At 41.2% G+C, this 21,326-nt stretch overlaps 1 protein-coding gene across 4 annotated transcripts in view; it reads right to left on the bottom strand.

The window, feature by feature from the left end:
* The window catches only part of WDR17 (WD repeat domain 17), a 172,585-nt gene that overhangs the window by 77,965 nt on the left and 73,294 nt on the right, over positions 1–21,326 (bottom strand). For all 4 annotated transcript variants that reach the window (XR_006388356.1, XM_044287540.1, XM_044287381.1 and 1 more), the window contains 8 exons: positions 19,580–19,708; positions 15,853–16,036; positions 15,196–15,426; positions 10,775–11,026; positions 5,057–5,179; positions 1,992–2,179; positions 993–1,161; positions 70–161 (listed from right to left, as the gene is read on the bottom strand). Coding sequence is in view for 3 of the 4 variants with exons in the window: in XM_044287381.1 (XP_044143316.1) it covers positions 70–161; positions 993–1,161; positions 1,992–2,179; positions 5,057–5,179; positions 10,775–11,026; positions 15,196–15,426; positions 15,853–16,036; positions 19,580–19,708 (1,368 nt within the window). In the remaining variant the exon portion in view is untranslated. The remainder of the gene's footprint in view (positions 1–69; positions 162–992; positions 1,162–1,991; positions 2,180–5,056; positions 5,180–10,774; positions 11,027–15,195; positions 15,427–15,852; positions 16,037–19,579; positions 19,709–21,326) is intronic.

The raw sequence follows: 21,326 nt of genomic DNA, 5'->3' as shown, positions 1-21,326 counted from the left end.
TATTATGTAGGGCATCAAGGATAACAATGCCACTTACTTTGTCTCACTTTGTACAGTATAAGCTCTTACCTCATTAAACCGAGTTATCATTTTTCCTTTCTTTACATCCCAGATAAAGCCCCCATTCCGGGAAGTGGCACCGGCTATGCAGTTCAAGTCCCCTACACACGATGAATGCAAGAGTTTTATTAAAATGCATTAGACAAAAGGAGGTTTAAAGGTTTTTTGGGGGGATTTTTAACATTGATGGTCTATCAACTGGACACCGCACAGCTCCACTGATCAGCTGTTTCAGAGTAGCACCAGAACTACACATCTCTGTCCATTGTGTAGTGGACGGAGCTGCTATCAGCGGATCGGTGGAGGTGCAGGGTGACAGATCCCCGCTGATCAGATAACATTAGGCCAACCACATTACAAACCCAGAAACCACTTTAAGAAAAAAGGGGTTTTTAGAGACTTAAATATTGATGACTTATCGTGATAGGATAGGACATCAATATCTGATCAGTGAGGGTCCAACTCCCAACATGCCTGTCAGTCAACTGTTGGAACAGGTGACAGAGCTCAGGTGAGAGCTACAGCCTGAGACGTCACATGGCATTCGTGTAACTCAGTCTTATTCAAGTGAACAGAACTGAACTGCAATATCAAGCATAGCTGCCATACAATGTACAGCTCTGTGCTGGGGACAATACGAAGAGGTTTCGTCTGATCGGTGGGGCTGCTGATCAGGAGTCAGACCCCCACCTGGAAACCTATCCATCAGTATGTAAGTCCCAGAAAACCATTTTAATATAATTTATTTAGGCACAAATGTATCCAGCGCCCATATAACTGCTTCCTTAATAAATGTCTGCATCAAATGTTGCAGAAAAATTCTCAAACTAATGTTTCTTAGAAATCTGTGTATATGTTTAGGAGCTGCAGCAGAACTACTATATACTACTATACACCACATTGTATTGGCATCTTAGTGATGGTCCACATACCTGGAGCCCAGGACAGTGAATAAATCACACCTTCATTCCCCGGTGAAGTATATACAGCTGTTAATGTGTTGATATCCCAGACCTTTATTGTACCATCAAATGACGCTGTAGCAAGTAAATTAGGATCATCTGGTTTAAATTTGCAGTCAAAGATAGTTTCAATATGACCCTGTGGAATAACAGAAAATACTAATAAAATAATCCAAGGAATAATATGTATGACACAGTTAAAGGGGGTGTATCACCTCAGCAAATGTCATTTATCATGTAGAGAAAGTTAATACAAGGGACTTAGTAATGTATTGTTATTGTCCATATTGCCTCCTTTGCTGGCTTGATTGATTTTTTCATGGGTTATGACCACCCTGTAATCCAGCAGCGGTGGTCGTGCTTCCACACTATTGGAAAATGTCCGAGACTGTGGGAGTGTGCATCGGCACCCATGTGCAGTAGCTCCCATCCTGGCCACCTTGTATCTACGCTACTTCGGGGACAGTAACCTCTATATATGAGCAATGTATAATGTGATGAAAAACTGAATCAAGCCAGCAAAGGAGGCAATATGGACAATCAAAATACATTAGTAAGAGCCTTGTATTAACTTTCTCTACATGATGAATGCCATTTGCTGAAGTGAGACAACCCCTTTAAGCTCCACCTCAATTTTACACCAGTTTCTGAATTTTATGGGTTGGGTTTACACTTCACTAATTTTGTTCCTATCACGCTAACATCGAGTAACTGCCTCCACATTTCCTGGTTGTTTCAGGGTGGTCACAGGGGTGGTGCTGCACTGTCCAGGTTGGGGCTTCAAAGTCCAGGGACATGTTGGTAACTATGATATATCTGAGGCAGGATTGTTTCCTTAAGACACTGCCAATATTCATTCTACTTCTTGTACTTTCTGCTGTCTTCAGAGAAAACTATTGATCCGATTTAGCATTTGAAAGATGTTGTAAAGAGACCATTAGTGATGGAAAACAATAAGACAATACATACCAAGTCTCTTAAGAAATCCCATTTCTTGGCACCCATATCATAAAGTCCCACTCCTCCATCCATGAAGCAACAGACGGCATGACCAGGAGGCAATGAGAAAGCTTGATTCTGGGTTAGTGTGGGAGGTGGTACAGCCTCACTGGTGGACGATATGTGATGGTTTTTCGTAGGGGACTGCGCTAAAAATGCTCATTAGAAAAAATAAATGTATTTATTTTAGTAAAGCATCATTTTATTAAACTAGATACAAAATCAGGAGCTTGTTCTGTTTCTTTGTATGAGATTTCGAAAAGTGTGATATTGTAGCTACAATATACATCATATAAATACATGGATCAGACATAACATTAAAGGTGTTTTCCAGGACTAGTGAAAGCCCACAGCCTGGCAAGAGACACGTCACCAATGAAGCCAGTGGTTGCCTGCAGCAGACCAAGCACTTGCCATGGAAAAAGTAAACAAGCCACGGACTTGAAGATGGACATGGGGGAGCCAATGTGCAAGAGCGGAGTGGCAGGGAGCAGGTAAGTATGTTTTTTTCCACAGCGGAAAAACCCCTTTAAGACTACTGCTATGAAAGATGAAGTGAATAAAATATCATATCATTGCAATGGCACCTGTCTGGAGGCGGGATATATTAGACAGCAAGTGAACAGTTACTTCTTGAAGTCGATTCACAAAAAAGGGCACTTTTGTGAAGTCTAGAAGACTTGGTCAGGGCATATCCAAAACTGCAAGTCTTGTGGGATGTTCCTAGTATGCAGCGGTTAATACCTAGTACCTACCAAACGTGATCCAAGAAAATACAACTGGGGAGCCAGAAATGGGGACATGGGCACTCCAGGCTTATTGATGTGAGTGGGAAGCAAAGGCTAGCCTATCTGGTCCAATCCCACAGAAGAGATACTGTAAGCCAGCAGAGGCAGTGTATTACCCTGGGCCTGTTTTGCTGGTAAAGCTTTGGTACTGGCATTCATATGGATGGCTTGCGAGTATCTATGGGATGTGCTTTACAAAAATTTCGATCCATGGAGCCCCAAACTCACAAATTACAGTACATTACAGTATTGATTATTTGTTGGTTACTACAAAGCCCGTCTCCCACCATTGAGGATGCATTACTTGAATTCTCTGGCACTTTACCCCATGCCATAAAACCATCAAACACTATTGTAAAGAGTCTTCAGGGAAACTGCTTAAGACTTAACACTTCCAGACGGTCCATAGACTTTATACATCAGTGACAGTTTTTGTCTTCTTTGCCTTCTCCATCACTGTATACACAGTGCTTAATGGGCACTGTATACAGATCAGGAAGTGGCTATGTTGCTTCATGCTCCAGTCTTAGCGGTCATGTAATCACTGGGGGCCGGGTATCTACATGAGCTGCTGGGTCTCAGCAGACCCAGATCAGCTCTGCAGTGAGCCTTTACAGCATTGGTGGCTGTATTTCCCCAATAACTGAGGCTATGCCAGCCCCATTTACAGGAGAAATCAGCATAAAAAATTAATGTTTAAATTCCTCCAAGGGTCTTGTATGATGTTATGGGGGGCAAAAAGTGTAAAATAAATAAGTAAATAAAAACAAACTATAATAAATGAACAAAATATGCCACTACAGTACATGCCAAACTGCAGCTTCTACCCCTGCCCAGCAACCATAACCCATAGATCCTGTATAGCAAAATGACCATTATGGAAAGGAGGAATAATTTTTAAAAAGTATTTACTTTGTGGTAGTAAAAAAATGTGACAAATTGACTTATGTAACATTTTCCTAGGTATAAAAAATGAAATTAAAATATACCAAAATAAAGCGCTGAAAAAGGGGGCAAAAATTACAGGAATGGGAGTAAATGGCCCAGTCTTGAACTGGGGAAAGGGAATCTGTCACTTTGGACCACTAGCAATAACTGCAGTAAAGAATTCAGGGGAACAGCAGCGAGTATGGATATAAGAATTAGTGATTTCATTACAGTGTCCTTTATACTGTGCATTCTTTACTGTTAATGGTAAAGTTCCAAGGTGATGGACTCCATATAACATCCAGAAGAAAGAAGGATTTATTATATTAAACAGATCCTTAGGGAGCTCATGACAGCATCATTGATGGTCATTCTTAAGGTTAAGCAGAGCTACTAATCTTCACACTGGGCAAGTGAGGAGGGGTCCAACTTAACTTTTAACTTTAATATACTCAAATCTTAAAGTGTTCATACACATTAGATAGAGGTTGGTTGATGGTTGAACATCAGTTGAACAAATAATCATCTTGTGAACGTCCGTATGACATACACATTTTTGTCCATACTGACCATTAGGATGATGTTACACACATGATCTTTGGGAACCACATCTATCGACACCCTAATTACACAGGGCGATGCAAACTGAATGCGGGAGGAGTGATTCCTTCCTCCCTCATTCTGTTCTATTCATTTTCGGCAGCACATCTTCCTGTGTAATCAGGGCTGTGCTGCCAATAATGAATACAACAGAATCGGGCATCTTTCATCCTGATGAACATGTGTTTGCTCTTTTATGTGCTGATCGACTGCCCGATTATACGAGCCGCTTGTTCTTAATCATTTGTCCAATTTTTATGTGGTGGAATAGGGGCTTTACAGTTGTTCAGTCTGGCCACACATGTTCAAAAAAAAATCATGCTGCAACATTCCTTTAAAGAAAGATCCATTGTTCACAAACAATCTTTCTTTAAATGAAAGATCTTTCGCCGACTATCGGATGAAAATTTTAAAAGCAGCAGAAGTCTTTCCAGACAATAATGGTCTGTCATTGGTCTGCTAAAACGATCATTAGCTAATAAATTTCACCCCATGAACCATCGTTTTAGATGAAATTGTCCATTTTGATCAACCTTAGGCTAATTTGTATGGCCACCATTAGGCTAAATGCTGAGGCTTACAGTATAATACATTTCTGGTGATACATGAATCTGTCCTTATATTACCGGTATGTCTGCTCTTATTTCACATCTCTTTTATAACACCCTGCATTCAATGATAACTGTTCTAGGCATGCTCAGAGTTTCTTTTTGTACTCACTTTTTTTCTTCGGAGTGGAGTTAAGGACATGTAATGCATGGAAGCCGGTTTTCTTCAATTTAAAATTATCTATAGGAGTTGTCTTTGAGACATTCCATACCCGTAAGACACCAACCTGGGAATCTGAACACATTGGAACACTCTTATACTTCAAGCCATGCAATTTTTAAAATGTGCCTCTCTGGCAAATAATTAATATTTTTTATATAATTCTATAAGAAAATGCTGGTAAGATTGGTTTAAAAAAAAAAAGGAAACCCGCAAGTACCATTATTAAGGCAGCAGCTGTTAGGAAGCCATCGCTTAGTATTAGAAAACAAGACAGGGAATGACAGCCAAGGGTCACACCACCATACTCAGGTTCGAATGGGAGGAGTAGGTGAATCCCCCGGTGGGCTCCTGAGCCAGGGTGGGCCTCCAGTCCCCACCCCCTGCACAATGACTTTACTGCTGGGCCATAGGCACCTCAGTCCGACACTGACTATACTGTCCACACAAGGGATGGGAAATAGGGAGAGCCAAAAAGGGCCAGGTGGGATGATGGGACAGTGTTGTGGTATGAACCAACACCAGATAAGAAGCCCTATTGGGAGTTTGTTATGGGGTCCTAATATATATTCTCTACCTTTTTTACTCTTCACTCTTTTACAGATTATATTACCAAGCAGATTGTTACATTTCTATTTCCCACTCCATGTGACCTCATTAAATGTTTTCTATAGGTTATCAATATGTCTCTTCACAGGTTTTGTAACTGCTCTACAATTAATATAGCTCAGATACATCTTACACTTCATTTAAAGGGGTTGTCAAAGTAAATTACAAATTTGCCTCATGCCATCTAATGCTTTAAAATAAAAAAGCATGATATATTCTTCCCCACAGTTCTCAGCACGGCCAGTCCAGTCCTTCTCCTGCGGTTGTATGTGAGGCTTGAAGTGTGAAGAAGTAGTCTGTGATCTTTTGGACTCCATTTTGTCCGATATAAATATAACCTGGGAATGAACTGAAGACGGGTTGGCAATGTTTGTACTTAAATGTTATCTTATCTGATACACTTGTTTAAAGTAATTAAACTTTATCCATGTTATATGATGGAATCAATACGACCCGTCAATGAACTACAAAACCTGCTTGGAAATATGAGTACAAGTGAGTGAAGCACTGTCTGCAAAGATGGTCTTGGGATTCTGATTTATTGTGAATCTGAGAATTGGCCAATCTAGGGTTCATAATAATAACAGATGGACAAGATGTACACAGTGATATATAGTGATATGTATACAGCTTTTGTGTTGGCTACATTCCAATAGGGGGTGAAGCTCTTTATTTAACTGGTATCAAAGTTGGGACTCTCTCCGAAAGCAGTTGAAGTTCACCAATGAGGCAAGTTGGTGTTTTACCAATGGAGTCTCTGACTGCTTTTGCTGAAATAGGCTTCCCAGTGTCTCTCTGTCAGATGATGTTAACTTAATTGATTACTAAGTGCCTTCATTCTGGATGTAGTCAGTACTCTAGATTAGGTGTGGATGTAGTTATGTGTTATGTTTTATCCCTTTATTCTTTGTAAGATTTCTACTGTTTGGGTAATGTAAGTTATTTTTAACTTGGTTCATATAAAAGTGCAAAAGAAGCACATACATTTGCCTGATTATCACTATTACCTTAATAAACTTACTTATATATTTTACTATTCTTAAATTAGTGTGTGTAGTCTTTCTTTAAAGAGTATCTGAACCAGAAATGGTGTATTTGTTAGCAAAACAGAGGCTGCAGCGGTGACATGCAGGAATATGGCATGCGACTGCTGCTGCCAATCACTGTCCTAAGCGGTATAAGATGGGTGAGGACAGTGATTGACTGAGCAAAGTACCGTAATCATGTTATATTTGCTATTATTTGAACCTATGCCCCATGTATATTGACATAGTGCTATGCTGCTATTTTGTGCTGAGGATTTGGGCAGATTTATGTCACGCAGGCTGTCCACTTTTTTCTATATAGAGGCTGGTTCAGCCTTTCTAGACCCCTGTCATAGGTGTGCATCTGCCTTTATCTATTTCTGTATTGTATGTATTAGGCCCCATTCGCACGACCGTATTTTTGGTCCACATCCGATCTGCATTCTTTGCGGATAATGCGGATTCATTCATTTAAATGGGTCTGCAGAAAATCTGGACAACACACCGTGTGCTGTCCACATCCATATGTCCGTTCCTTAGCCCTGGAATAAAGATAGAACATGTCCTATTCTTCTCCATTTTTCGGACAAGGATAGGCATTGTTACAAAAAAAATGGATGCAACACGGGCATCATCTGTATTTTTTGCGGACCGCAAAATACATACGGTCGCGTGAATGCACCCTTATTCAGATTACCGTATTTTTCGCTTTATAAGACGCACTTTTTTCCCCCCAAAAGTGGGGGGAAAATGGCCGTGCGTCTTATAAAGCGAATACTTCGCTGGCCGCTATGCTGCACAGCGCGGCCAGCGAAGTATCAGTGACAGTGTGGAGGGATGAGGCGGAGACACTCATGGCGGGGCCCGGTGCAGTGACTCTACTCTAATACACCGGGCCCCGCAACTGTTAAACATTCAATCTGATCTATATCTAATAGTATATGCTCTGTACGGCTCTTACTGTAGTACCGTAAGTATAGCGCAGACCGGCATCTCCCTCGGTCATGCGCCGCTTGCCGCACCTCCTTCCTCATGCGCCGTCTGCTCCAGCTCCCTCTGTCATGCGCCGCCTGCCTGTTCATTCATAAAGTGAGATAAGCAGGCAGGCGGCGCATGAGGAGGGAGCTGGACCACCGGCGCATGAGGAGGGAGCTGCGGCAGGTGGCGCATGACCGATGGAGATGCCGGTCTGCGCTATACTTACGGTACTACATTAAGAGCCGTACAGAGCATATACTATTAGATATATATCAGATTGAATGTTTAACAGTTGCGGGGCCCGGTGTATTAGAGTAGAGTCACTGCATCGGGCCCTGCCATGAGTGTCTCCGCCTCCTCCCTCCACACTGATGCATCTGATGGGGGATCTGTAGATGACACTTAGGGGGATCTGTGGATGACATAAGTGTCATCCACAGAGCCCCATAAGTGTTATCCACAGATCCCCCCTCAGTGTCATGCACAGATCCCCCCTCAGTGTCATGCACAGATCCCCCCTCAGTGTAATCTACAGATCCCCCATAACAGTGCGTCATCCACAGATCCCCCATAACAGTGCGTCATCCACAGATCCCCCCATAACAGTGCGTCATCCACAGATCCCCCCATAACAGTGCGTCATCCACAGATCCCCCCATAACAGTGCGTCATCCACAGATCCCCCCATAACAGTACGTCATCCACAGATCCCCCCATAACAGTGCGTCATCCACAGATCCCCATAACAGTGTCATCCACAGATCCCCCCATAACAGTGCGTCATCCACAGATCCCCCCATAACAGTGCTTCATCCACAGATCCCCCCATAACAGTGCGTCATCCACAGATCCCCATAACAGTGTCATCCACAGATCCCCATAACAGTGCGTCATCCCCAGATCCCCATAACAGTGTCATCCACAGATCCCCATAACAGTGCGTCATCCCCAGATCCCCATAACAGTACATCATCCACAGACCACCTTTAGTTCAAAAGCTACCAAAAGCACACCTTTTGGTTAAAAATATTTTTTTCTTATTTTCCTCCTCAAAAACCTAGGTGCGTCTTATCATCAGGTGCGTCTTATAAAGCGAAAAATACGGTAATTATACAATAAAGATGTGACTTGATACCATAATTGTGCACTGTGTAGATATTTTTTTCTGCTGATATAACACCTTGTGTACAGAAGGACTGGACCTGAGAACAGTGGGGAGAAAAGGAGATTATATAATCCTTTTTTATTTTAAAGCATTAGGTGGCAAGGGGAAAATTTGTAGTTAACTTGGACAACTCCTTTAGGGTACCTTCACATGTTGTGGATTCCATGTGGACCCACATTTAAACATTTTTTACATTACTCGTGGGATAACCCCTATAAGAGGTCAACTTTCCAGGCTGAACTCCAGGATGTAAAGAACTGCGGATGGTCTGTTTGGTTGTCAACGGTTAAAACATGTTATTAATGACTTATAGGCATCAAAAGATTTTCTGTCAGCTGTTGCCTGGCATTATTCTGAGGTTCTTAAAGTATTTTCACTAAAACAATTTCTTATGAGGCAGTTTTCAAACTGTATAAAATTGTAAGCAATGGTCAAGCGATTTCCAAACATTAAAGAGGTTATCCGGGTTCTATTGATAACCTATCCTCATGATAGGTCATCAATATCAGATCTTTTTGGGACTGACACCCAGCTCCCAAAAATCAGCCGCTCTCAGGAGCCACCAGACCGGAAATAACAGAATGGATGGAGCAGAAGCAGAAAACTATGACAAACATTTGTAATGCACTTTTTCTAAAGAGCAGGGTTAGTTGTGTGGCTGCCATGCAGGCGCTCGATTACAACATACAATGCAAATTTGGTAGGAAGCCAATTTTGCCAATACACACTAGGGTCAATTTCATAGGAAGCCAATTTGGCAGGAACCTGGAGTACCTGGAGTACACTGGGAGAACATACAAACTCCATGCAGATGTTGTCCCTGCTCGGACTCAAACTCAGGACCCCAGTGCTGCAAGCAGTGTCAGACTGGGGTGCCTAGGGCCCACCAGGAAACTCATTCTGGGGGCCCACTGTACAGCTACATGCAGATACTACCTGCTCACAGAGCGACAAACAGCAAGAATAACCTCATGATGACTGATCATGGGGGTCTCTGCAACAACTTCAAGAAGGCGAGTCCCTGGGGAAAGAAATAATTCCAGCTATCCGATGCATCTACAGTATAATAATAAATTGGGTTGTTTGTTATATAATCTACCCAGTTTTTTATATGCATGCAGGGGCCCACCAGGGTATTCACCTGTTCCCGTGGGCCAGTACGAGCCTGGCTGCAAGGCACCATTGAGCCACCATGCTAACCACTATGTAGTGGCTGTGCTGGTTCCCAATAAATACCTCATCAATGCCAAAACCCAGAAAACCATAGAAATGCCTAAAGAATGATTAGCTATGGGTCCTAAAAATCAGATAAAAATGCTGTGATTTCAAACTCATCAAAATTAGTTTTTGTAATATGTGTGTAGCAAAAACCAAAAATTATCCAAAATCTGTATCAACTTTCATGCACCAAATATAAAAATACCAGAGTCCTCAACTGCCCCCCTGCAGCAGCAAAGCCTGTGTGCAATAGCAACCTCTGCATACCCTATAGTTACACATACATGCTGGTGGTACTTGTTCCTTTATATGCACCTGGTATAACTTAAGGGGATATAAATAACCATTTTATATTATTTCTACAGATGAATGAATAGATTCTAAAATTTGACCAGAATTTAAAAAAAATATATTTTTAATTCTAACTAATCAGAATTTTGCGAGAATGAGAACGAGAGAAAAGAAGATTGAGAGAGATTTCCAGGGAAATGGGGCACTTTCAATTTGGGTTGAATTTATTCGGAATATAATTGCTCACCTGATTTGAAAGAAATTTGCTCATGCTTAATTACAGTATTTCTGATACACACTTTATGAATGTGGTCCAATCTGTGCACAGGGCATCCAGGAAAATCTAATGTTAAGTACTGGAACGTAAGAAAATGTTAGACGTACCTCCTGTTATAAACATGCCAGGAGCTGTGGGAACCCAAGCCAAACACTGAACAGACGCTGCTGCACTGGGGAAACTGAAAGTCGTGATGCAAGATAAAGACTCAGAGTCTACCAAACGGATCCCATTATGTAGATTAGCAACAAGCAGGTAATCTGTGGAAAGTGGGTCCCATTCTAACGCTGTCACTGGATCTTCTTCATCTGTTCCCTCTAGAGACTCAGGTCTCAAAACATGTTTTTGACTCTTACAACCTTGAAAATTGACAAAAACAAGGACGCTTAGATGTGCTTTTATAAAAGTGATTGCAATTGCGGTCTAATTTCAAAAGCATTAAACGGTTCTTCTCCATAAATTAACCATTCTGGAGCATCTTTTCTTTTTATTGAGCTATTTCTGTCATTCCTACTGGAAATGTATGCCGCTAGGGTGTTTTTCTACACAGTCTGACTCTGTCTGCATTTATGGGCAGTGTCAGAAATGGCTAAATTCATTTGTCATTTTACTGTGTCAAGCAAGTATCACTTTGGCATATTATGGCTTTATGCAGGAGGAGTGTACTTACGTGTAAATGGTCACTAACTTTTCAACAAACTTTGCATAAATCTAAAAGTACAGATGAATATAGAAAACTCTGTAATATATCTTTATCAGAGGGAGAAAAAACTCTTTCTTCATCTAGCAGCTCACTTCTCCTTACCTCTCTTCTCTCCATAGACTTCTAAGACCTTCATGTAACATGATCTATCAGTAAACTGACAACCCATCTTGTTTCTCAAAAATTTTCTTTTCGAATTTTTTTTCCTTTTTTTTAGGTTTAATTTATTTTATTTTAATTTAAAGGGCCTCTAGAGGACACTGACTTTCCCCCCCCCCCCCACTGTAACTGGGGCATCAACAGGAGCCCCAGTTACAGGGAAAAACAGCCCCTTGTGGGGGCATTACACACAGGCAGAGCTGATCAGGGTCTCCTTAGACCCTACAGCTCTGCTCCTGCCCCGAGACACCCGGCGGTCACGTGACTAACAGTGGAAGTGGCTCGGCGGCTTCCTGCGCTCAGGTACCGCTCTGCTGCTGACACAGGAGAAGGCAGCAGTGATAATAAAACTGCTCCTGTCTTCTTCTCAGGGTCCCCGCTGTGTCTGACAGCCGGGACCCGACCTGCTCCTGCTAGATTGCATGAGCTTTAATCCCAGCACTGTACAGGGAATTAAAAACTGCCTGACCATACAAGCTATCTGAACAGGGTATGTGCAGATAGGACGTCTATAGCCAGAGGGCAGTCGGGAAGGGGTTAAGAGGGGAAGAAGGAAAAAAAAAATTCTCTGAAGAGATAAATTTGAAAGTTTTTTATATTTATCTGTACTGCTGATTTATGCAAAGTTTGTTTAAAGGCCAGTGGCCATTTAAAATCAAGGATTGGAATGGATTCCATCATGTAAGAAAGAGAAAAGTTTTCCTGAAGAAGTCTTTCAGAAATGTTTTCCAGATCTCACAGGACAGGACCCAGTTCAGTCAAGGTCAGTGATGCGTAGAGACGTATTGTGCTTGTGAAAATAAATGGCTGATATTATGAAGTTGTAGGCACATAAAAAAATGGAGTGATCCGGAATAGGAAAAGATTACTGGCTTATATATTTTTTAATGTTTTTTTTTTTTTTTTACTAGCTATAAATGGAAGTCTATTGAAGGCATTTATCTGCCAATTACAGCTTTAATACACTTTCCAGTCTCAGTACTGGTAATGCAATAACAATAATTAAAGTGCTGAACAACTACAATTACCAGTGTTTTACCAGGAGGAGCTGCTAATTAGGTATCAGTGACAGTGCACTAAATTATAGCATTATCAATTGCTTTGGTTTGAGTCAGAAAAAGCAGGTTTCTGCACAGTAAACAATGTATAGAACTGTATAAAACAAGGCAATAGAAAATGTACATTAATATAAATCTAAAATACAGTAACAAACTTGAAAAAATCATGTACACAACAAAGGATAACAAGCAGTCACCTATTACATTACTGATAAATTGTGATAATAAAATGAGTGATAATTGTTCTCATAGGTTTTACATAAACTAACAACACTTCATGAAAGGGGCTGTCCAGCCTTTACTAAGTGATGGTCTAGCCACAGGATAGGTCATCACTAGGGATGAGCAAATCGACTTCGGATGAAACATCCGAAGTCGATTCGCATAAAACTTTGTTTCTATACTGTACGGAGCGAGCGATCTGTACAGTATTAGAATGTATTGGCTCAGATGAGCTGAAGTTATTACTTCGCGAAGTCTTGCGAGACTTCGCATAATAACTTCAGAAATTGATTTATACTGTAAGATACCATTTCCCGAACTCGGGTTTGGTTCCAAGTGGTACAGTATAAATAAAGACTTTGCGAAGTAATAACTTTGGCTTATCGGAGCCAATACATTCTAATACTGTACGGAGCGCTTGCTCCGTACAGTATTGAAACAAAGTTTTATGCAAATCGACTTCGGATGTTTCATCCGAAGTCAATTCGCTCATCCCTAGCCATCACTAGCTGATCAATGTTTAGGTACGGCACAGTTGACAGATCTACACAGTACCATCAACCCTGTAGTGGAGGGGGCTCATTACTACAGCTCTGCTCTCATTGAAGTCAATGGGCGCAGAACTGAGGTAACAAGCCCCCTCCATAACAAAGCTGATGGAGCTGTGTAGCTGACTTCCGAAGACAGTCCTTCACCCAAACAGCTGGTTGAGGAGGGTGTTGGGTGTAGGACTCCCACCGATCAGCTAGTGATGGCCTGTCCTGAAGACAGTAAAGGCTGGATAACCCCTTAATGTCAGTTGTTTCCCAAGGGAAATACATTATTAAGGATTTTATTATGAAGCAATTTTTTTTTACATTTTTGGTACTTTTTTTTTACATGCACAGTAAAAAACCAATCCAGTTTTTCACACTAGTGACTGAGGCAACTGACTGATATATTCCTGTTTACAGTCAGTTTTGATGTTTAAACTGGGAGAAGACCAGCAGTCATCTCATCATCATTAGACAGTGGACATTTTAATGATTGATACTTTTAGAGGCCTAGCAAAGGTAAGATAGCAACTCTATAGACACAAGAAAGGCTATAGACTTGGGATTACACTATGGAAACTTTCCTGACCATTGACTCCCATTATTGCAGATTGAACAAAGCCCACACACTGCTGTATTGTCTACGCAGACAATGCAGGAAGGATGTACATATTTCCAATATGGTCACCTCCAGTGATGTTTTAAAATAAATAAATAGCTACAATATTTCAAAACTAATAAACACTTCTTGCTTCCACAGACTTCCACCTGCTTTACGAAACTAAAACTGAATATGAGACGCCCGCTTTAAAAATCGCTATTGTCATATTGTATGTACAACACATTGCACTTTACATATCAAGACAAAAGCACTTTACCAGTTTCATAAGAATTTAGCTAAAATGAGTGTTTATGAGCTGTCAGGACTTCAGAAATAAGGGCTACACATGAAACTGTAAGAGCAGCTTCCTGAGTGATTTTCTTTATAATAGCAAGTAAGATAGTCTACAGATACACTGAAAGTGAAGGCTGTAAAACAGAAACTGTAAAACATTTAATACATTCAAGAAATAATTTTTTGACCAAAATGAATAAAATGCATTGGTAAAAATAGCCTTTAAGAGGTTGTTTGGCAAAAAAGACCAAAATATAGCAGGGTTACGGGATTCAGGCAAGCATTTTTAGGGGGTGAGGGGGAAGAAGAGAAAACGTGACCTGTCCCCATATCTGAAGGTTCACTGCTCAGTTTTATTTTTTTGAACATGTTTTAAATGTGACCAGTTTTTTGTTATTTTCCTATTTCAAAGACAACTGGATTGGTGCCTTAGGATTGCTGTGGTTCCTTTAGATTGGTGGGGTTCTGGCACCTGGGACCTCATTCAATTTGAGAATGAAGGAGTTTTGTGCCTGCATAATGGTGCTTCTGGACACCTAGGAGCTAGTGAAGGTACTGCCGTTCTTTGGTAAAGACAAACTGTCTGAACTAGCCCTGTGACCCCTCGTGCGTTAGTCAGGATCCTGACACTCTGATCCCCTCTAATCAACCCTAAGTACCTGATATTAACCATGTTATAGAGTGATCCCACAGAACTGATATCAGGGTCATTTTTAGTTGAATGGAGCTCACCTGGACAGGCATAAAGGGTCAGTGCACACGGAGAGCTATCTATGACAGTCCATCTCACCCACAGTATATGTCCATGTCACCTTGTCTGCCACCACAGACAGTGATCATTATTTCATGAACACCTCTGAATATATAACAGATGGAAGTTTAAACGTCTTGGTTTAGTGCCTTATGGAAGTTGCATTTACAGAAGGTACTTTGGTTATTTCTGCTGCTGACATTTTACCTGGCTGAAAGATAGACAGGCTTCCGTCTGTGTGCCCAAATACAACTTTTCCTTTTTTCTTTGGATGCCAACGAAACAGACAAATATCAGAGAGAAAGCTATGTGCCTCCTTGTGAACAGCCACACCACTGTCAGGTCCAGAAACAGTCCAGATGTACAGAGGACCTCTGTGCGATACAAATGCCACAGCATCCGCAGAATTCCAGCACCAACTCAGAGAAGCAGGCATTCCTAGATATGTGAATGGAAAGCAACATATCAGACCATAATATACCAATAAAAGCTGCAATCAGTTGTATTCAATTAAATAATACATGTAGAATACAGTTTCGATAAGGGTCCATTCACACGACTGTAGGCTGCCCGTATTGCGAAGCGCAATCGGCAGTTCGAAACTCGGGCATGGGGGGTCCGCATCTGACCACCCACATCCGATCAGCATTTTTTGCGGGTCAGATGCGGACCCATTCACTTCAAAGGGGCCACAAAAGATGCGGACAACACACGGCGCATGTCCGTTCCGCGGCACCTGCAAAAAAAATGAAAATGACCTATCCTTGTCCATTTTATTGACAAGGATAGGACTGGTCTATAGATGACAGGACGTTGCCTGCCAGCTGCACCACTGGGCCATACCCTTTGTATTTCTTATCTTACCTTTTGTATTGTCAAGCCTGGCAACCACTTTCTGTTCAGCCACATTCCAAATGATCACTAAATTGTCTGCACTTGCACTTGCAAACATGTCAGGGTTGTGAGGACACCAGGAGATGGCTGTGATTGTCTTTTTATGTTCTGACATGATTGCACGAAGCTTGAATTCATTGTATCGGTGATCCAGCTGAAGAATAGAAATGAAAATGTTAGCAAGTAGATAGACAAATACAGCGGTCGGTTATTTCCAGAACTACCATAGAGATGAATGGACTGACAGTGCGCATGTTTGACCTGTAGCTTCGCTTATTTTGGGGGGCCTTGTTGTCATAATCACTGGGGGACCCAGCAGTAGAACTCTAGCCTATCTTATAGTTATCCTCTATCCTGTAGATACTATAGGAGAACTTGCTACAACTGGAATACCCCTTTAAAGGCAGTCTCATATTAAAGGAAGTCTGTTACCTCGGAAATCACTTTTGAAGTAAGCATACCACCATGTAGGGTAGGTGCCCCAAAAGGGTCAAGGGAACTCTGTTTGGCGCAGTAGCCTTCCCCTGCGTCAGCTCTACCAGCTTTGAAATCTCAGGGTTAGGCCTCATGCACACGACCGTTCCGTTTTTTGCGGTCCACAAATTGCAGATTCGCAAAACACGGAAGCCGCCCGTGTGCCTTCTGCAATTTGCGGAACGGAACAGGTGGCCCATTGTAGAAATGCCTATTCTTGTCCGCAAAATGGCCAAGAATAGGACATGTTATATTTTTTAGGCGGGGCCACGGAACGGAGCAATGGATGCAGACAGCACACGGAGTGCTGTCCGCATCTTTTGCGTCCCCACTGAAGTCAATGGGTCCGCACCCGAGCCGCAAAAACTGCGGCTCAGATGCGGACCAGAACAATGGTCGTGTACATAAGGCCATAATCAAACAAGAGGGGAAGGCATGAGGAATCATTACTGGCAGCCCCATCCATCACGCACAGAAAAGCTTATTTGCATAGAATAAAAAGTAACATTTCTCGACCTGATTTTCGCAAGAAAGTCCCTCTGTCCCTCTTTTTGACCTGGGAAATAAATGTACATTAATAAATTTACTTAATAGCTCCTTACTAATCTATCTGTACAGTTTCTACCTGTATATTAGCCCCCAACTTCATTATTTGGTGCAATTTGGACCTTAAAGTATCTATAATCAGATGATTTATATGTTCATATTTAAAGAGATATTGAAGTGCAAGAAAAAAAAATGCCCCAGGGCCTGTAAAAAATAAAGGAACTTATACTCACCTCACCGATCCCAGCTGTTATAGATCTGACAGCGCCAGGTCCCTGCTGCACTTCACTTCCCACTTCTATGTTGAAATGGCTATGAATGCTGCTCAGTCAATCACTGGCTTGCTTCAGCCACTAATTGGATCTTTCACAAAATGAGTTTTAAGTGACCCTCTTTGACCATCCAAAAAGTGGTATGTGTATGGTTCTATGTCAGGTATGGTTCTATATCAGGCCACCTACCCTACATGGTGGTATGTATATGGTTCTATGTCAGGTATGGTTCTATATCAGGCTACCTACCCTACATGGTGGTATGCGTATGGTTCTATGTCAGGTATGGTTCTATATCAGGCTACCTACCCTACATGGTGGTATGGGTATGGTTCTATGTCAGGTATAGTTCTATATCAGGCTACCTACCCTACATGGTGGTATGTGTATGGTTCTATGTCAGGTATGGTGCTATATCAGGCTACCTACCCTACATGGTGGTATGGGTATGGTTCTATGTCAGGTATAGTTCTATATCAGGCTACCTACCCTACATGGTGGTATGGGTATGGTTCTATGTCAGGTATAGTTCTATATCAGGCCACCTACCCTACATGGTGGTATGTGTATGGTTCTATGTCAGGTATAGTTCTATATTAGGCCACCTACCCTACATGGTGGTATGGGTATGGTTCTATGTCAGGTATGGTTCTATATCAGGCCACCTACCCTACATGGTTGTATGTGTATGGTTCTATGTCAGGTATGGTTCTATATCAGGCCACCTACCCTATATGGTGGTATGTGTATGGTTCTATGTCAGGTATGTTTCTATATCAGGCCACTTACCCTACATGGTGGTGTGTGTATGGTTCTATGTCAGATATAGTTCTATATCAGGCCACCTACCCTACATGGTGGTATGGGTATGGTTCTATGTCAGGTATGGTTCTATATCAGGCCACCTACCCTACATGGTGGTATGTGTATGGTTTTATGTCAGGTATAGTTCTATATCAGGCCACCTACCCTACATGGTGGTATGGGTATGGTTCTATATCAGGCCACCTACCCTACATGGTGTTATGTGTATGGTTCTATGTCAGGTATAGTTCTATATTAGGCCACCTACCCTACATGGTGGTATGTGTATGGTTCTATGTCAGGTATGGTTCTATATCAGGCCACCTACCCTACATGGTGGTATGTGTATGGTTCTATGTCAGGTATGGTTCTATATCAGGCCACCTACCCTACATGGTGGTATGCTTACCTTTAAACCGTTTTTAGAGCAGACAGACTCCCTTTTAGTATTTCTGTTATTGTATTCAGATCTTATGGTACAAACGTGTCTCAGGCTTATTTAAAATTGGACTTATTTCATATCTTTTTTTCTGATTACCTTTTTCATTAAAATGAACTGAATTTCTCAGAGGAGGAGGCTACAAGTTTAGTATTGCTGTCTTTCCTCTTTTCCCACATAAAAAAGTTTGATCAAATTTGCAATATTCCTTCCCATGTTTCTGAATGTTTCTATTTTTTTTAATGCTTTGATAATTATAAATGATCTCTGCTATTATATTTAAAAGCGCCTTTATAGACAGAATACACTGTTCCCTCAAGTTACAAGCTTAGGCTACTTTCACACTTGTGTTGTTGTTTTCTGGTATTGAGATCCAGCAGAGTATCTCAATACCGGAAAAATACGTTTTTGTTTTCGTTCCCCGTTTGCATTCTGAATGTAAAAAGGACGCATCAGGATGTCTTCTGTTCTGGATGCATTTCGTTTTGTGGTATGTGTGTTATGGGCAAGTTGCGGTTTTGTGTCCAGTCATAAAAACTGAGAAAAACGGATCTGGCACTGAAAACAATGTAAGTCAATGGTGAGGGATCCGTTTTATTATGAACCTACATAAACGGATCCATCACCCATTGACTTTCAATGTATTTAGTGACGGCTCAGTTTTTTTCCGTTTTGATTTCACACAACCGCATCCTAACGTAACGGATGCATCCTGATGTGCAAAATCAAAACGGATCTGTTTAATTGCGATATTAAGATCCTCTGCTGGATCTCAATACCGGAATTACAAACGTAAGAGTGAAATTAGACTTAGTCAGTTCCTAGACGGCCATTGTACAATGAAAATATTGTAACTTGACACCATAACTCTAGTAAAGGGTAGCAAAACTCTACAATGTTCATTTCCAATTGACATTACTGTGCTGCAGTAATTCACATTTAACCCATGACATGCCCATGCTGATTGGCTCGACCATCAAGCCAATCACATGTTCAACAAAGTGGGTCTGTCTGAGGTATTAGGTTACAATGACCCTGGAATGGCCACTCTATGTTGAAAATACAATAACCTTAGACCATTGCCACAATGTATGAAGATATATAGTATAATACATACATAGTGTTACATTTTTGTGAAGTTCTTGCAGTTTTTCTTGCTTACCTGGTACACATAGATAGCCAATGTGGCACAATAGGCAAATCTGTCTCCACTAGCGGCACAGACATCTTTGTTCCATGGCTGGCACCCAGCAGCCAACAGTCCGACTTGTTTTACTTGTGACATCTTTGTCTAGAACAGTAAATGAAAACACATTACATTTCCTCAAAAATGTGTGCGATTATGCAGCTTTATAGCATATATAATTTAGGCTACTGTCACACTCGCGTTTTGGCTTTCCGTTTGTGAGATCCATTATGGGCTCTCACAAGCGGTCCAAAACGGATCAGTTTTGCCCTAATGCATTCTGAATGGAAAAGGATCCGCTCAGAATGCATCATTTTGGTCCGTTCAGTCACCATTCCGATCTGGAGGCGGACTCCAAAACGCTGCAAGGCTTTGCTGTCCGCTTGACGAAACTGAGCTAAATCCTGGCACATAATGTAAGTCAATGGGAACGGATCTGTCTCCCATTGACTTTCAATGGAGTTCATGACGGATCCGTCTTGGCTTTGTTACAGATAATACAAACAGATCCGTTCATGACGGATGCATGCAGTTGTATTATTGTAACGGATCCAATTTTGCAGATCCATGATGGATCCGCCCAAAATGCGAGTGTAAAAGTAGTCTTATGTGTTAGTCCAGGGGAAATGGAATACTACAGTCTGTTTAGAAAGGATTGTCAAAACCAGAGAGGGGGAGGGGTCTGCCTTTATGTAAAGTCCTGTCTAAAGCCCACAGTCCGAGAAGATATAAGCGAGGGACATGAACATGTGGAGTCACTGTGGGTAGAAATACATGGAGGCAAAAACAATAATAAATTATTAATAGCAGTTTATTATAAACCACCTAACATACCAGAGTCCATAGCAAATCTGCTACTAAACAAGATAGACGAGGCGGCAGATCATAATGAGGTCGTTATTATGGGGGACTTCACCTACCCAGATATAGAATGGGAAACTCAAACCTGTATATCTCATAAAGGAAACAGGTTCTTGGCAATAACCAAAGACAATTACCTTTCCCAACTGGTTCAGGACCCGACTAGAGGGACAGTCATACTAGACTTAGTATTAACCAATAGACCTGACAGAACAACAGATGTGCAGGTTAGGGGACACCTATGAAATAGTGACCATAAAGTAATAACCTTCCAATTATTATTTCAAAAGAGTGTTTCTTCAGGGAGGAACAAAAATACCAAACTTCAAAAAAGCAAAATTTAGCCAACTAAGAGAGACCATAGGCCTAACTAACCGGGACAAAGTCCTTAAAAATAAAAATGCAGCCACAAAATGGGATATTTTTAAAACCATTTTAAAATCTAATTGTGAGAAGTGCATACCTTATGGGAATAAAAGGTTAGAGAACAAGACTGTAAAGAAAGCAATAAATGACAAAAAAAAAGCATTAAAATCACTAAAACAGGAAGTATGCGAGGAAGCATTGAAAAACTATAAGGAAATAAATAGAATATGTAAAAGACAAATAAAAGCGGCCAAACTAGAGACCGAGAGATTAATTGCCGAAGAGAGTAAAACTAACCCTATAATGTTCTTCAATTATTTAAATGGTAAAAAGTATAAATCTGAAGGTGTCGGCCCTTTACAGAGTAATGAGGGGGGAGATGCAGAGAGCGGTGAGGAGAAAGCAAAGCTATCAAATATTTTTTTCTCCACTGTATTCACTGAGGAAGATAAACTGTCAGATGAAATGCAGAATGTAAAAATAAATTCCCCAAGTA

The sequence above is a fragment of the Bufo gargarizans genome, chromosome 1 (assembly GCF_014858855.1).
Source record: "Bufo gargarizans isolate SCDJY-AF-19 chromosome 1, ASM1485885v1, whole genome shotgun sequence".
In the NCBI taxonomy this organism is placed as follows: domain Eukaryota; kingdom Metazoa; phylum Chordata; class Amphibia; order Anura; family Bufonidae; genus Bufo; species Bufo gargarizans.
Note: the sequence above shows the minus strand (reverse complement) of the source record. Positions and strands in the feature narration are given on the sequence as shown.